Genomic DNA, 17,569 nt, shown 5'->3' on the forward strand with positions numbered 1-17,569 from the left:
GACAAGCCCCAGTGCTCCGATGGAAGCTCTGTGAGGGGCCTTCAGCTGCAGGAATCAGCTAAGCTGTGCCAAAACTGCAAAACAACAACAACAGCAGCCCAACAACAGGACACCCTGAGAAATAGTAAATGCTGTTTTAAGTCACTAAAAAAAGTCAGCATCTCAGGGAGGTTGCTCAGGATCCTCCTTACTCCTCTCGGTTTTGCATGTAGGTGCCGGTAGCACTTATTCTGACATAATTAACTGACTAGCTGTGCAATTACCGGTTATTTAAAGCTCAGCCACTCCACTAGAACGAAGCCTCCATCCCCATTTGGGCAGGGGCCCTGCCTGTCTTGTTCGACACTGAACCTTGGCTGGTGAGGACATTAGGGAAATGCAAATCAAAATGACAGCGAGGCACCGCTTCACCCCAACTTGGGTGGCTCTAAGTTGGGTAATAGCAAGTGGCGGTGAAGACGAGGAGCGATCGGAGGCAGCATGCATTGCCGATGGTGATGTACAACGGCACAGCCACTCTGGAACACGGTCTGGCAGTTCCTCACAAACTTAAACATGGAGTACCATGTGGCCCAGCAATTCTCCAAGGTATATGCCCACGCCAAATGAAAACCTATGTCCTCATAGAGACATGTACCTGGATGACAGCAACATTATGCATAGTAGCCCAAATGTGGAAACAAGCTTGAATGACTCACTGATGAAAGGATAAACAAAATATGGTATATTCATACCATGGAACATTACTCAGCCATAAAAAGTAAAGAAATACTGATGCATGCTACAACATAGATGAAACTTGAAACCATTATACTATGTGGAAGAATCTAGTCACAAAAGGCCACATGGCATACAGCTCTGTTTACACACAGCATCCAGTACAGGTAAATCCACAGAGGCAGAAAGCAGACGAGTGGGCGTCAGAAACTAGGGGGAGGAGTAAAGGGGGAGTGACTGTTAATGAACAGAGGGTTTCTTTTTGAGGTGATGAAACTGTTTTGGAATTAGTGGTGATGGTTATACAATTTTTTGAATACACTAAAAACAGCAAATTCTATGCTTTAGAAAAGGTGAACTTTATAGTATGTTAATTAGACCCCAAAATATTGACTTAGAAAAATGCCTGGGTAGGGTAAGCCCCGAAAGCCTCCATCACCCATTAGTGTTGGTGCAGTAAGTTTCCTGGCGCCCGGAAGAGAGGGGAGGCCAGGAGGGAGCGGATGTTGCGGACACACCCTCCCTGCTGCCTGCTGCCCCTCCACTCGTGAAGAAACCTCTGATTATCTTTCAGGGCTCAGATCCAGGGTCTCTTCATCCATAAGGACCCCCCACACTTGCCCAGATGCCCTCTTTCCTGTTGGTAAGGTTGCCCCAGCCTTCCTCCTCAGTGTGTTGGAACGGGCAGACACTTTGAGTTAAGGTTTTAGCTTCTTGCCACTTAAGGGACTTTTGGGGGAGCCCAGACTGTGATTCCCCAGAGCTCAGGACCGGGTCTTGCTGAGTAAGGCAGTGCTGAATGCGTGCGTGAGAGCACATGCACGCACGCGTGTGTATGTGATTACACAGCTGGCCTTTCTGAGTCCCCAGGTAAAGGACAGGCCCAGAAACCTCTCCAGAACTTCCATGGTTCTGTGATGTCCCAGGTCGCCCCTGACTGCCCCTGGGTTTCAGGGTGAAACCAGGCCCAGCCTGATGTCCTGGGACTGGTACCGCCACCGGGGGGTGAGGCATCTGGTTACTCTAACTCAGAAGTGGGTTGGACCAAGCAGACTGTTTTGTTAAAAGCACCACAAACTTCTTGCCTGCTCCTCATCCCAGCCAACTCAGGAATGTGTCTCTTGTGAGCCGGCAGGGCTGTAACTGCAAGAGTGTGCACTGTGATTTGGGGGAGGAGCATTGGGGTCCATGGGAACAGAGCTACAAGAGACAAAAGCCACCTCCATGCTCCCTGAGCAGCTGCTGCTCCTCATCCGCGCTCTTGTGCCCTCTCCTGCCCCCGCCCCCAGCAGTCCTGGCTTCCCTGGGGCTCAGGCAGGCCAAGTCAACCCACCTTGGGATGAGTCAGAAGGGGGCAGGCACAGATGTCCGCTATCCACCCTCCTCCCCCACCAGGGTGTGGTTGCTGCAGGTCCTCTGGGTTCCACGGAAAAGCAGAAAGCCCAGGCATCTCCCCTTGGGAAGGCATCCCCAGCGGGGCCTCTGGTCCCCTTCAGCGACCCTGTCTGCCTCCCCACATCAAGGGGAGGATCTTGCTTGCTGTGGACTGAACAGAGCGACAGAGGAGGCATGGTGGGGGGCGATGCTGTGTGTGTGGCGGTGGCTAGGTGCACAGGATGTCAGCCTCAACATCAAACACAGAATCCCAGAGGTTTCTCCATGAGCAAGGCGGCAGGGACTTGGAGATCACCCGGCGGAGCTGCAGATGGGAAAACTGACCAGGGAGGTGGAGTCACTTGTCCTGGGTTGCACCTGGGATGAGACCAAAGCTCTGATTCTGTCCATTACTGCCCTGCTGCTCTCCAGCCAGGCTGGAGGGACAAGGGGCCAGGAGCCACATGGAAAATCCTCAAAGCCCAGCCTCAAGCTCCGCTATCTGGTTCCCTGACTGATCAGAACATGGGCTGACAGAAGCCTGTGTGTGGGGTGAGTTGCAGCTTATCTGAAGGATCTCATGACAGCCCCCAGGCTTAGGCCCCAAGACTTGTGCAGGAGAGGGCACTCCCGTGGTTTTCTGCATGGTAGCCCTCTCCTCCTCCTCTGCTAACAGCAGGAATCTAAGGAAGGGCCCCCTCCCCTCCCCCTGCCACCCTGTGGTTCTGGCCAGGCCACACTCTGTCTCTCCATACCCACGCTGCACATTCACAGGCCTGGCAAAGGTGGCACCTCACCCTCTTGAGCACGGTGACTGGGCCAAGCGGGGCACAGCACCTAGGCAGAAGCTGTTGGGACCCACCCTTGTGATCGTAGGAATGAACACGGACACAATGCTACCCCTTGCCCCGGGGGGGCGAGCTAAGATGAGTCCCCCTGGCGCTGTCTGAGGCCATGGCCTCTTCTTCCCAATCCACTCCCCAAACATGGGGGAACCCACTTGCCAGTAGGAGAAAATGAGGCCAACGTACAGTGGGAGGGAGTGTCCTGACCCTGCCCTGAGTTCCCGTCATGTCTGGAGCTATGTCTGGGCACCTCAGTTTCATAACCCCCTGAATTCCTTCAGGTACTTTTAAGTTGGGTGCTTGTCAGTTCCAACCAAGAAAGTCTTGAATAATGAAATAGGACACCTCCAACCCAAAGTGGGCCCGAGGCTGTCTGCCTGCGCTGGCTGAGGCAGCAGGTGCTGGCGCCTGGGTGAGCCCATTTTCCCATCTTGGGACAGTTTTGGAGGAGCAGGGGGCCCAGGGACCCCACTATAACCATGCCCAGGTTGGGGCATGTGGGACTCAGTCAGAGGCCTTGGAGCAGGTTCCCAGTCCTTTCATATAGTATTTCCCAGCTGCCTGCTATCAGCCAGGCACAGTGCTAGGCCCAGAGGCCAGAGCAGTAGACAGCCCCACAAAGCCCCCCCGGGTCACGTGGTCTCAGTGTTTGCCAATGGCTTTTATATCGCATAGCTCTATCATTAACTAGCTCTCCGACTCTGGCAGATTATTTAACGTCTCGTGGTCTTGAGTAAGGGCTCAGGAGACCATGGGGAGCCTGGCACAGGGCACACACTCGGGAATTGTAGCTGTTATCACAACTCCCGGGGAGAGGGCATCATCCTGCTCTCCGTGCTCTTGGCTCCTGGACCCACTGGGGCAGGCACGCCCACACAGAAAGCTCAGCAACGTTATAAGACTTGAAGATTCTAGTCAAAGGCTAGCGTTTAAGAGACACACGAGACCATGCTGGCCATGGCCAAGGGTGGGGCCCAGGCTGGGAGTGTCCCAAGAGGAAGGCCACCTGGGAGAGATGACATGGGAGGAGAAATAATGATGGATGCAAGGGACGGGCTGCCGTTAGGACTGGAGAGATCATCTGGGCCCTCCCTAGAGAGTTGAGCCCAGGGACAAAGTCTTTGTTCTGTGCCTCCAGGGTGGGTACGTGGCAGAAAGAAGGGGTCCTGAGAGGCCTCCGCTCTGGTTCAGGTGATGGGCTAACACCTGGGCCAAGGTTGCTCCTGAGGTGAGATTGGCACGGAAGGAATAGGTGTGAGAGGGATTCAGCAACCAGCCTGACCTGGATCTACTAGGAACAGTGGCAAGGGAGACTGAGGAGCCTGAGAGCCTGGCAGCACAGGGGATCCCTCACAAGACAGGAGGGACGAGGTCTGTGCCAGGTTTTCCTCTGAGGGCAGGGCCCAGAGCAGCATGGTTCCAAGTTCTCTCCAGACAGTGCTGGGTGTAGACACCCCGCAAGGCCACGTGGTGGAAACACAGGGGCGAGGACACATACAGAGCGAGACTCTAACTGGGGCAGGACTGGGAAGCGAACCAAATAACCAGGGAGCCAAATGGTATGCTCGGCCGGTGGGTGGGTGTCAGGAGGAAGGAAGAGCTCTGTGGGGTTTGCTAGGGTAGAGGGTGTAGCCTGAGGAGAGGCAGTTCTGGTGATGCATCCCTCCACCTCAAGGGCCACAGTGAGGGCCACAGAGGGCAACCCAGTGGGAGGCAGCCTCCACGCTCACGCTGGGGAGGAGATGCCTTGAGCTCCTGACCTCACAAGTTTTCAAGGGAGAGGATTCCATGTGGGGAAGGGGCCTGTCACCCCTGAGCAGAGGCTGCCCCAGGGCCAAAGGCACCCGAGCCTCCTGCCATGGCCCTGTGGAGACAGCTGCCTGCACTCGGGTGCCCAGCACAGCCACAGGCAACAGGCAGCCAGCTCGCACACACCCTGGGCCTGCCTCTCCCCAGAGCCCAGACCTGGCAGCCCGGCCTCCCATAATTGCCTTCTAAAAATATCCTTCCCCCACCCCCACCTCTTGATTTCAAAATATTTAGTTTTTAGGGTATTTAAAATGAGAGCTGGCGGCTTTTCCAGGCCCAGATAACAAAGCTAAACATTTATGCTTCGCCTGCATTTCTCTGGATCGGCCCAGATCTTGGGGATTGATATGGCCATAGGTGGCAGGAGGGAGGGGAGTCAAGTGCAAGACGGATCATGTCCTGGTCTCCCCAGGGATGGGGGCACCGGCCTGCCCCTTGGAAGCCCTATAGGCCCCTCCCTTTGTCGGGGGACTACCTACCGCTGTTGACGTAGAGGCGGCCTCGGGCTGTGTCCTTCCCCAGGATGTTCTCAGCCTCGCAGACGTACTCCCCTGCATCTTCCACCTTCACCTTGTTGAACTGTAGTCGTGAGTTCTTTCTGGTTAGGGAGGGAATAGGAGGGGCAGAGNTCGGCCCAGATCTTGGGGATTGATATGGCCATAGGCGGCAGGAGGGAGGGGAGTCAAGTGCAAGACGGATCATGTCCTGGTCTCCCCAGGGATGGGGGCACCGGCCTGCCCCTCGGAAGCCCTATAGGACCCCTCCCTTTGTCGGGGGACTACCTACCGCTGTTGACGTAGAGGCGGCCTCGGGCTGTGTCCTTCCCCAGGATGTTCTCAGCCTCGCAGACGTACTCCCCTGCATCTTCCACCTTCACCTTGTTGAACTGTAGTCGTGAGTTCTTTCTGGTTAGGGAGGGAATAGGAGGGGCAGAGGCGTGAGCCAGGGCCCAGGCTGGCTGTGACTCCCCAGTGGTCATCCAGAGGTCACCTCCCCCTGCAGAGCCACAGTGGCTGTGTGGCAGTGATGGGAAGCAGAGTCTGGGGTCCGGGTGGGAAGTGGAGCCCCCGGTGTTGGAAGGAGACCCGGGCACTCAGGAGAACACAGGGCAGGGCCAGTGGCTACACACGTGTCCTGAATCTAAGAACCTTCACATTGTGTCTCTAGTGCTGGCCCTTCTCCAGAGTTAGCATCTTCGGGGGGAGGGAAGCAGGGTCCCCTAGGAAGTCAAATGGTCATCTCCTCCTTTTCTTTTAATGCCCCTCCCCCCAGTTCCAGTGTCCTTCCCCTAACTGGAACAGGTCAGCCATGGGCTCACCAGCTCCCTCAGCCTCCCCTTAGAAGTGGCAGCCTGTCACTCTATATGCAAGGCCTATTGCCAGGCACTGGGGGTGGGGGCTTCCTTAGGACTAGCAGGTTCCCATGACAACTGTGCCCAGCCTCCCAGTTCCGACCTGTGGCTCTTCCCTAACATCACATTAGCCCTGCCACTAAGGGGCGAGCTGTGGCTTCTCCAAGGGGCTTTCGCTTGCTTCATTCATTCATTCATTCATTCATTCATTCATTCAGTGGGTGTCTACTGAATGCCTTCTGAGTGCCAGGAGCTTGAATACATTAGGGAACACAGAGACCCTGTCCCTGTGGCCTGACTTGACCATCAGGGTTAATCTGGGGGCCGACAGGACAGCACAGACAGGAAAACTGAGTCCTAGAGGAACTTCCAGACTTGTCCAAGGGCACCTGTCTGGCAGGGCTAAGGAAGAGGTGGACAAGGAGCTGAGTTGGTGAGGACGTGGACTCTCTCCTGGAGCCTGACATGGGGGCTGGTCCCTCTGTGGAGGACTTTGCGCTCAGTTTCTGCAAACTGAGAGATGTGGGGGCCTGGCCTGGGCTGGGACCCCGGGGCCCTGGCCTTGGTTCTCCTCTTTTCTGAAGACCCTGCCAAACCTCTTCTTCCTTCCCAGAGTCTCTCTGCACCTGCCCCAAGGAGCCTGGGCTCTGCAGGGTCTGGTCACACCTCCCACTGTCCGCTCTGCCCTGGTGCTCTCCAGGGGCTGGTCACTGCTCCAGATAAAGCCCCGGACCCCAGCCTGGCCCCCAGGGGAAAACAAGAAGTAGCATGAAATTTTCTTTCCATGATGTAATCTTCTCCTCTTTTTAGTCCTGAATTAAAACACCAGATTCCCAGAATATGTGTAGTGGGTTGGAGGGGTGGTAGAATGGGAGGTGGGGTAGCAGAGCTGCCGCTGCCTGGAGCCCAGGGTGTAGAACAGAGACAGGCGGGCGATGAGGGAAGGAGGACAGGGGAGCTGAGTAGGGAGGCTGGGCCGGGGGAGGAGACGGCAAACTGACCCACATCTCCACCAGGGCTGTGTGTGGGCACCTGTCTCCTGGGCTCCACCTCTGCCTCTGGGAGAGGGCCTCTTCCCAGACCTCCTCACTCCAATACCCCCAAACAAGCATCCATAAGGTTGTCTTGTCAACAGGCCCTATTGCTATGGCAATATCCTTATTGGTGTTATAGTGATGGCTGCCTGACCCTTACTGCCCTGCAATTCTTCCCAGATCAAGCTGGTCTGTGTCTCCGTGGCCTGGTGTCTGCCCATAGCCCTCTTCTGTGAATCTGAGTTTGTCCCCTTCATTATAAACAGAGCCTTTCAGGCCCCTCTGACCAGGATGGCATCTTCCTCCTGGCTGCAGGCCAATTAAATGCCTCAAAGCCCAGCCGCCTCAGGACCAGGATTCTCTTGCTTCCCAGCCACCAGATCTTCCCTGATGCTAGACAAGCAGAACCAGGGATCACTGGAGGGTCACGGGGTCAAGGTAGAACGGACCTAGAGCCAGAAATTCCTTGTCAGCCATAGCTGAATTCAAAGGGCCTTCTTTTACATGACATCATACACAGCAGGACAAAGACAAGCTAGGCTCACAGACACCTGGAGGAAAAAAGCCAGAACTGGAAAGGAGAACTTCCCACATGAAAGTGTGTGAGAACTAGGGTAGCAGGGACCAGGGCTCAGGGAGAGCCGCTCCCCTCTGAGGAACCAGAGAGAGGCCAGGGGACACGAACACTGGCCCCCACATACACCAGCTGCAAGGCGATCTTGCCAATCCCAGGGAGGGGCCCAAACTTGCATCAGAGGCCCTGGGGTCAGAGATGAAGGGTTGGGCTCTGAGGGTCTCTTTGGCCCCGAAGGTGCAGAGGGCTGGAGGGGACAACACATACTACATTCTCTCCTCTTCATTCCTAGCCACCTCCTGGCAGGCCTGGTGCCCAGCCCCCTTGCCACCCTGACCCAGGCCTGCCCCTATGGTGGATGCTCCTTCCTTCCTTCCTCAGCCAGTTTTTTTTTTTTTTTTTTTTTTTTTTTTTTTTTTTTTTTTTTTTTTTTTTTTTTGCTGGCAGGGACGGGATTTGGGCGGCCACGTCCTCTACCCACACATTTTCCTCGGTGCCTACCTCCCTCTGCCTGCCTGAGGGGCCTGTTCCAGCCTGCCCCTCATAAACAACGGAGCACGCGGCTCTGCTGGGAGGGCCCCGTGCCCAGGACTTGGGGGGCCAGTTTTCTTCTGGCACAGCACGGCTTGGGTGAGATACCTCATACAGCAGCCCCTGAGACAGACAGCACCTGCTGGGGAGGGCGTCGCCGCCAGGTCAAGGACAATGTCAAGATAGAATGTGGCCTGGGCAGGGGACTACAGGGAGGGCCAGAGAGCAGGCTGCAGTGCAGGCTGAAGGAAAGAGGATGCTTCCGGAAAGGAGACACCTGCCCCTGCCCCTGGTCCCTAGGCCAGGTGAAGTGTGTGTTGGGGTGGCAGCTGTCTCTGAGTCACAACGCAGGAAACAGAAGTTCTCGTTCATGGCCCACTCCTCCGCCCCATCCACGCACGGCTGGGAGCCCAGGGGCAGGACGGGTGGAGCCCCAGCTTCAGAAAGGCAGCAGACAGGATGGGTCCCTGGCAGGAAGGGCACAGGGACACACTCAGGCTCTCAGAGGTCCCTGATACCCAGGGGAAGACCTGATGGGCCCCATTTCTGGACTGGCTGACCTATTTGTCAAACAAAACTGAGGCTCTACTTGGACACTCAAGTGCTTGAGGGCTCGGCCCACTCCGAGGGCGGCCTGCCTAGCCCCAGCGTCGCCCCGTGCCTGGGGGAGGAGGGCTAGTCCTGCAAGGTTCTCACTCACTCGGTGCTGAACACAGATCTCCACTGCCAGGCAATACAGGGACAGGGGGTGTGTGAGGGGAGGGGGTTCTCTATTGTCAGGAAGAGAGACAGCGCCCCCAACAATGCAGTGGAACTGTGTTTAAGGCAGGTGATGACGGGAGATGACTCGAGCTGCCTGGAGGGCTCAGGAAGGTGTCCCAGAGGGTATGCTATTTAAGCCGGGCCTTGGAGAATTTTTCCAAGGACAGTGTATGTGTGTGCGTGGTGGGGTGGTGCTGCCAGCACAGGGAACAGCCTGGGCCAAGTCCAGGGTCTTGCGAGGAAAGAGCAGGGTTCAGGAGCACTGAGGATTTGGGGCAGTGACTGAGAGGCCAGGAAAAGAAGAATCGGAAGGGCCTTAAGGCCTAGTCTGTTCCTGGCATACAGCAGGCTCTCAAGATCTGTCAAGTAAATGAATGAAAGATTGGCTGTGTGCCCGTGTCAGAAAGATCATTATCCGTGTCGGAGTCATGGGAGCCCGTGACTCTGCAGACTTCTAGACTGGAAGCCAAACTGGGTGGATGAGACACATTTTTTTCCAAAGAAAGGGTGGAGGCCTTTACCTAATTCTACACTGGAAGCTGGACTAGAAACTCTGCGAAGGTCAGGACCCTGTCTGTTCCCTTCCCTGCTGTATCTCCAGCCTCTGGCAGGGTGCCTGGGGTACAGCTGATTCTGTGTTAGATATACAGATGAATTCACAAAGGGGGCTATGGACCAGAAGAGATGGGGATGGCCAAGAGTGGGACAGTGGAGGCAAAGAGGCTAAAAGCTGAGAGACCAGGAAAGAAACTTGCGGGGAGGAGGGCGCCTCCCTCTGGAGAAGTGGTATGGAACAGGAGGGGACGGCAAGGGCTAAGGGGGAGCACGGGGCGGGGGTGAGGCAGGGCCAGGGGAAAGCTGGACTGGGGCACTCTGGGTTGGAGATGCTCCTGGGACACCTCAGGGTGGTCTCCAGTATTTAGCTGGCGGCAAGGGTCTGGAACTCAGGTTAAAGAAATGCTATCAAATTAGAGATGGAGGCTGGGGGTCATCAGATATGAGAGGGTGCAACTGCCCACAGGGGGCAGGGCAGAGAAGAGCGAAGCTCAAAAGACAGGAAAGTCCCAGCACATTGATGGCGACTGAGAGAGGGTGGTTAGAGGCACAGGAGAGCAGGAGGACCCCAGAGGCAAGGGAGCACGTGGCCCCTGGGCCACCGGCTGCTGAGAGGCCTGGAGGCACAGGGCTGGGAGCTCGGAGTCCCTGGGTCTCTCACGAGCCACAGACATGGGGGGGGGGAGGTTGTATTTAGAGGTAAGATTTCAGCAGAGCCAAGAAGAGTGGAGGACAAGGAGAATGGAGTCAATGGGCATACAAATGGCTTCCTGGGATGGTGGAGGGAAGAGGCGAAGTCGGCAACAGCTGGAGGGGGAGGCACAGCAACGAGGAGGAAAGCAACGCAGGTGGGTCTGGGAGTAGAAAGAGAAAAGCTGACGTCACCAGAGAAAGGATTTGTTGGTGGCACTGGGGCTCCGGGGGTGGGCATGCTTGTGTGTGTGCAGTAATGGGGGGTGTGAAGGGACGTGGGGTCGGGAGTCGGGGGGATGAGGGTGGCCAAGTTGAGAACGAGCTGCAGAGTGATGACGAGAAGAGAACACTTTCTCTTGACTTCTGGGGTCCCTCCTGGAAGACGACCTTGCCCTGCTTCCCCGCGGCAGCAGAAGTCAGGAGGGCGTGCGCCGCCCCATCCTCTCGGAAGCGAGGACAGGAGTTCCGACAGCCTCAGAAGCTCTGTTCTCCCTCTTGCAGCTCCTCCTGGCAGGGCGGTGGGAAGGGGCAGGGTGGCCTCGGAGGAGAACGCGGAGGGCAGCCTGAGTTTTTGCTAAATCTACAGACTGGGGACACACAAGACCACCCCTCCCCAGCTCCCTTAGGGACACAGCGTTCTTTCCCATCAGTCTCCTATTTAAACCACGTTCTTCATAAATCACTGTTTCCCGCTTGGACCCTTTTCCAGGTGACCAGTTGGGCCTCTGCTGCCCGCTCCTGAGAGGACAGTAAGAAAACTGGAAGCACCTCTCAGACCCTTAGCCCCACACCCTCTTTCACAGATTTGGAGACTAAGGCTGATGGGCAGGACGTGCATGTTTTGGGCCACAGAGCAACCCAGGAGCAGCCTGAGCCCGGGCTTCCCACCACTTTCTGTTGTAGGGCAGGCTGGGGTCCTCTAAAACCGTCCTTGTTTGCATTTGGGGGGCAGTGAGGAGGAAAGGACAGCCAGGAAGAAGGTGGTTGTGAGCGACTCCAGCAGGGCAGGAAAGACTGGGGTGATCCTCACCCAGAGAGGGGAGTCCCCGCCCCCAAGGGAACAGAGGCCAGGGAGAGCTTCTGTTTAGCAGGCAGATGGGAGCCCCCCTCCTCGCTTGTCCTGCCTTCTAACGGCCCCTCAGGGGCTGCGAGAGGTGGGAGAGGGACGAGGAGCTACCCTTGGACTCCGGGCTTCTCCGGTGCCTGAAGCCCCTGTCCAACCAGCCCGGGACGGAAGAGAGACCGAATTCCACAGCTGGGGCTCCAGAGCTTCAGATTCACTTCCCTGGAACACTGACTCCGAGACTAAGGACAATCCCCATGTCACAGGGGGCACGTCTGAGACATAGACTTCCCCGACACTAGTCAAAGTCATGGGTCCCTTGCCCTTACCTAGCTGTCTGCCCAGGACAGATTGCTGGGCTGAGAAACCGGCCCATCCAAGCACATGACCTCCCAGATGCATTCTGCAATCAGTCTTTCACCGAAGATTGCCAGATGCTGGGCTTTCAGACACTGTGGCAGGTCCTTTGAGAAGTTTGAGGACAAGAGGGGACTTCCACAGGCAAAGCTGACTCAGACAATCAAATTGCCTTCAACCATCCAGAGACATTAATCAAGCATCTATAGTCTGATGACACTGGGCCACCATAACCAGAGGAGCCCAGAGTTGCTACGGGAAATTGGGCGTGGCAAAGAAGGGGGACCAGAATTTGATCCACAGGTGGATCTGGGGGCACAGCCCTGGGTTCTGCCAGCTCAGGCCCCTCCTTCTCAGGAGGGCAGATGCCAGGAGGGAGGGACGGCTGCTGCTCACCTGCCATTGCCGTACTTGATGCGAATGTCGCGGGTGCGGTTTAGCTCCTTGCCATCTTTGAACCAGCGGTAGGAGGGCAGGGGGTTACCGGCCACCGCCTCGCACTTCAGCGATTGCTTCTCCCCCACCTGTCCCGTCTGACTCTTCATCTTCTTCAGCTTGGGCCGGGTGGCTGTGGGGGTACAAGGCAGGGAGGTGAGCATGGTGGTGGTGGGGGGTGCCAAGCATGGGCGGTGGAGGAAGGGCAACTGGCCTTGGGCTGGGCCTGGGGAGCCGCCCTTCCAGGTGTCATTCCCTAGGTCAGTTCGACAAACATTCACAGAGGGTCTGCAGTGATTTTCATTGTGGCTACTACCTACGGAGGGCTTCCTCCCTGCCTGGATGGTACTGGGAGCTTCGAATGCATTATCTTATGAAAATAACCCCACGAGTTCACTACAATAGTCAAACCCATTTATAGATGAGGAAACAGGTACAGGATGGTGAAGTCACTGCCTCAAGGTGACGGGACTGGGATGCAAACCCAGTCTCCTTGACTTCAGTACTCAGACCCAGGGGACACAGCCAAATGACAGACACAGTTCCTCTCCTCAGGGAAGCTGCTACCTGGCATTGATATCACAGCATGGTTCGTGGGGATATGGGGGTGCTGAAGCCCAGAGGAGCTACCCCAGCTCAGGCTGAGAGAGGAGCCAATTCAGCTAAGAGCTCAGTAAAGGCAGGGGCTCGGAGGAGAAGGAGTAGGCAGGGCCGAGACAGCACTGTGACCCGGGAGAATCATTTATAGACACATACCCATTTTCAAAGATAATATATTCACATGATTCAAAATTCAAGAAGTGAAAAAGGGCACAGGGCTTAAAAAAACAACTCTTTCTCTAACTTCTACACAGCTACACAGTTGCCTTTCTAGAAGGCAACCAATTTTATCACTTCCTTTTATGTCCTTTCAGAGATCTTTTATGCATATACAAAACACTCAATCACACATATTTTTAAACAAAATGAAAACATTGCCAGTACCATACCTGTACAAAACCCCCAGTGTTCATATCCACCTTTTCCTATAGCATCATTTTTCAGGGTTGCATAATAATCCTGTGTAAGTATATCACAATCTACATGGCAGCTTCTTATCATGGGGCATTCAGCATGATTTCACCCCTTCCTCTCCCCACCACGGACAAGCCCAGAGGAACAGCCTTGCAGCTTCATCTCATTGGATACATTATGTATCCAATGCACAAATCCAATGCACACAGTGTTCACCCTTTGCACGCATCCCCTGTACAGTGCTGTATAGGTAGTGTGACTCCTGACTCAGACTGCCTGGGTTCAAGTCCCGGCTGTGCTACTTGTTAGCTTTGTGTCCTCAGGTCACTGACTTCATCCTTTTGCACCTCAGTTTCCTCATCTGTAAAATACAGGTGATAACAGTTCCTGCCTTGTGGGATGATGGCTGTGAGGATTATATGAGATAATGTATGTGGAGCCTGGCATGCCAGAGCATTTAATAGAGGTTAGCTATTATTGTTATTATTATCCACAATTATTTCCTAAGGCAATCTTCCTAAAAGCGGAATTGCTGCGTCAAAAAGGTTTGCAACCTGTCTCAGCTTTATGGTTGCCAAATTACCTTCTGGAAAGGTTGCGTCAATCTGTACTCCCACCCTGAATGACAGTGAGTGGTTTTTTTCCACACCCTCACTGAGGTGAGGTATTATCGAGTATTTAATCTTTGCCAATTAGCTCGGCAAAAGATAACGTCTCTGTTTTTTTAATTTGCATTTATTTGATTCCTGGTGAGGCTGACCATTTTTCCTAAGTGTATTGGCCCATTGTATTCTTTGCGAATTGTCTGTTCTTGTCTGCATTCTGTTTTTCTATTGGGTGCTCATCTTATCGATCTATACGAGTTCTTTATATATATGAAGGCAATCAAGCTTTTGCTACATTTCTTCCCCCCACAATTACCTGCTTCTTGTATTTTATAATGTTGGGGTTTTTTGGACATCCAGAGGTTTTTTTTTTTTAAAGATTTTATTTATTTATTTATCTTTAGAGGAGAAGGAGAGAGGGAGAGAAACATCAATGTATGGTTGCCTTTCGTGCGTCCCCTGCTGGGAGTTGGCTTGCAGGGAACCGGCCTGCAACCCAGGCATGTGCCCTGGCTGGGAATCGAACCTCGATCCTCTGGTTCGCAGGCCTGCGCTCAATCCACTGAGCTACACCAGCCAGGGCCAGAGGTTTTATGTATATCAACGTACCAATCTGTTGGACTTTCTGAAACTTCATTATTCTAAACAGGATGGGAGCCCTGCCTCAGCATCCTTCCCCTTTACCGTACCCCAGTCTTCCTTCATTTGCTTATCACTAGTTTTTAACCCTACATGCTAATAAGAGTCACAGGGAAAGCTTTAACAATTACATAAGTGCCAAGGACATATCCTAGACTTTGTGAAGCAGAACCTGTGAGAGGGGGTCCGGGCATGTGGGTATAAAAAATCAATACTAAAAACATGGATACATGTTTTACATGTGGGGAAGTGCACGCATTGTCCATGTATAGCTCATGAGCGGTCACTAACTGAGCACATCTTCACAGGTGGCTTTGCTCTAAATTTGGGTTGACACCCAGTGATCTAACCTCTTAGTCAAGTGGTGATCTCTAAGTAGTCTTCTCCCCCTTCTTTGAACTAGGGATGCTGGGAGGTCTTCTTGGGTTGGAGATCAATGACCTTCATTGTGGTTCTGAGACAGGGGGTTCTCTGACCAGCCCCCAACCATAGGCCGCCTTTCTCCTAACAAGTGGGGTGAGGACACTGGGTGAGAGGAAGTGGTGGTCACTCAACTGCCTTGTTTCTTGACATAAGTGCTGGCGCAATGCTATGTGCCGAGCCTGTGGCCACCACTTAATGGTGGTGGTGATGGGGACAGGGGGTGCAGTAACCGACCCCAGAAACAACAGACATGGCCCCAATTTGAAAGACCTGAGAGCTGGGGACTTCAAAGTCAAGAGATAGACCTGGGTGACTGTTCTGTGGCTATATGAGCCAGGCAGGATAAGAAGTTGCCCTCCACCTCTTTTTGGGTAATGTTTTATGTGCCTACCAGAAATTTAATTAATTAATTAATTAATTAATTATTTTTAAAAAGAGTTTTTATTTATCTTTAGAGGGGAAGGGAAGGAGAGAAGGAGAGAAATATCAATGTATGGTTGCTTCTTGTGAGTCCCCTGCTGGGAACTGGCCTGCAACCCAGGCACGTGCCCTGACTGGGAATTGAACCGCGATCGTGTGGTTCGCAGGCCTGCACTCAATCCACTGAGCTACACCAGCCAGGCAGAAATTTTAAAGTGATCTCTAGAGATCACATCATATGCGATCTCATACGTGATTCATAGCAGACCGGCGCTGGTCTGAAGAATGACAGAATTAAAATAGCCATATATGTGAACCACCTTGTGCTCTTTACAAAGAGCTTTCTTTTTGATCTCTTAACAGTTCCTCACAAGGATCAGCCAGGATACAGCAGTCACCTCTTATCTGCACTTTGGTTTTCTGAAGTTTCAGTTATGCGCAGTCCAAATACATTAAATAGAAAATTCCAGAAATAAACAATTCATAAGTTTTAAAGAGTGTGCCGTTCTGACAGGCATGATAAAATCTCACAGGGCCCTGCTCTGTCCTGCTGGGATGCAAATGACCTCTCCATCCCGTACATCTACTCTGTAAATGCTCCCTGACCACCTCGTCTCTCGGTAGCTGCCTTGGCCGTCGGAGGGACTCGCTCTGAACCCCTGATCTCATTCATAATGGCCCCGAAGCCTTTACATAACTTTTACTACAGTATATTATCATAATTGTTCTATTTTATTATTGATTATTGTTACTTTCTTACTGTGCCTAATTTATAAATTAAACTTTACCATAGATAGGTATGTATAGAAAAAACAGTGTAGGTAGGACTCAGTATATCCAGGGTTTCAAGCATCTACTGGGTGTCTTGGAACTTATCCCCCAAGGATAAGAGGGGACTACTGTCTTAAAAACCATGTCTCCTGCTTTAGCATGTCCAGTCCTTGTCCCTGGTCACAGACATCTTAGTCCATAGTTCTCTGAAAGCCAAAGATGTGCATTTTGAAAGGGGATAGGACCCTGAGAACAGGCTATGGCTTTTTTGTGTTTGTTTTTGCTTCAAGCAAGGCCCTGGGGGAAGTGCAGCCGCTAGGGTGGCAGGAAAGAGAAGAACCTTTGCCTGCGGTGCCCTGAACAATGCCGAGAGGGCCTCTGCCACCTTGCTCCTTGGCCCAGAGCTTTCTAAGGTGCGGAGCATGGACAACCTCCCCACGATGGCCCTGGATTTCCTTTGCAGATGTGATGGGAAGACATCAGAGGCTTACAAGTCAGAAAATGACTTGTTCCTACTTTGTTTGCATTTTAAACTCATTCTTATTCTGAGCACCATATCATGCTTCTCCCACAGTGGCTTCTAGCCACTGGATCCAATACTGGCCCTTGGGGACAGCTGGGACAAAGCTAAGAGGTTGTTCACACAGCAGACCTTTGAGGACCTGGAGACAGCATTTACAGGGCCTCAGACACAACTTGGCCAGCTGTAGCCCCTGCCTGGGCCCCCTCTCTGAGCTGTGTCCAGTACTGTCTGGGGCTCTCTGATGGCCAGGGCCCAGAATGCAATGCGAGTATGGAAACCACTGTATCATGTCCCCAGAGTGTCTTGAGGCCAAAGCTGAACCAAGCAGAAGAACAGGCTTCCTGGGATAAATGGGGTCTCTCAGGGAAACAGTTGAAGCAAACCACTGGTCTAGCACTCCCCCCACCCACTCCCCAGTTAGTCGACATGAGTCCACTGAGTGCTTGCTGGGTGTCGGGTGCTGAGCTTTGTCCCCGACCGAAATGACTGGCCCTCGTGGAGTAGCTGCCACTGCCCACAAGGATGTTAGATTGTCTCCCTCTGTTATTGTTTTGTTACATAAGAAACACAGTTTTGTCATAGAAAAATTACATAATTCAAGGAAGGAAAAAGAAAAACACATTTCAATCCATTCAGTTACCACCAGAGAGAAAACCACTGGCAATATTTGAAATATTTTCAAATATTTCCTTCAAGACTTTTCTCTCTAAAATGTTTTATGTTCTACTTTTTTCCCCAGTCAATATATCATAAAAACATTTCCCTAAATCTAGAAATACAGATCTAAATCATCTTAATGGCTGCATAATAGTCCATTGTTCAGATGAATTTGCTAGGTTCTGCTAATATTAACGAGATTGCAATAGACTTCTCTGTAAATTCTGCTTTGCAGCCAAAGGGAGGGGTCCCAGTCCTGGGGGTCCAACCACATTTCCCCACTCGGAGGGGACTCTCAAAGGCCCAGAACCCAGGAGACGGACAAATGAGAGGCACCTGCAGAGCATGGGGAGGAAGGTGGAGATCCCCACACTGTGCTCCCGTGACCGTCACTGACACCCTGCTTCCCTGCGGCTC

General features: G+C 53.2%; 1 protein-coding gene across 3 annotated transcripts in view; it reads right to left on the reverse strand.

The window, feature by feature from the left end:
* The window catches only part of NRG2 (neuregulin 2), a 175,142-nt gene that overhangs the window by 24,267 nt on the left and 133,306 nt on the right, over positions 1-17,569 (reverse strand). For all 3 annotated transcript variants that reach the window (XM_037061754.1, XM_037061736.1, XM_037061745.1), the window contains exons 2-3: positions 12,062-12,233; positions 5,532-5,650 (exon numbers count right to left, since the gene is read on the reverse strand). In XM_037061754.1, the coding sequence (XP_036917649.1) occupies positions 5,532-5,650; positions 12,062-12,233 (291 nt within the window). The remainder of the gene's footprint in view (positions 1-5,531; positions 5,651-12,061; positions 12,234-17,569) is intronic.

This window comes from Sturnira hondurensis, unplaced genomic scaffold (assembly GCF_014824575.4).
Source record: "Sturnira hondurensis isolate 20B ecotype Veracruz unplaced genomic scaffold, ASM1482457v3 Scaffold0001120, whole genome shotgun sequence".
NCBI lineage: Eukaryota > Metazoa > Chordata > Mammalia > Chiroptera > Phyllostomidae > Sturnira > Sturnira hondurensis.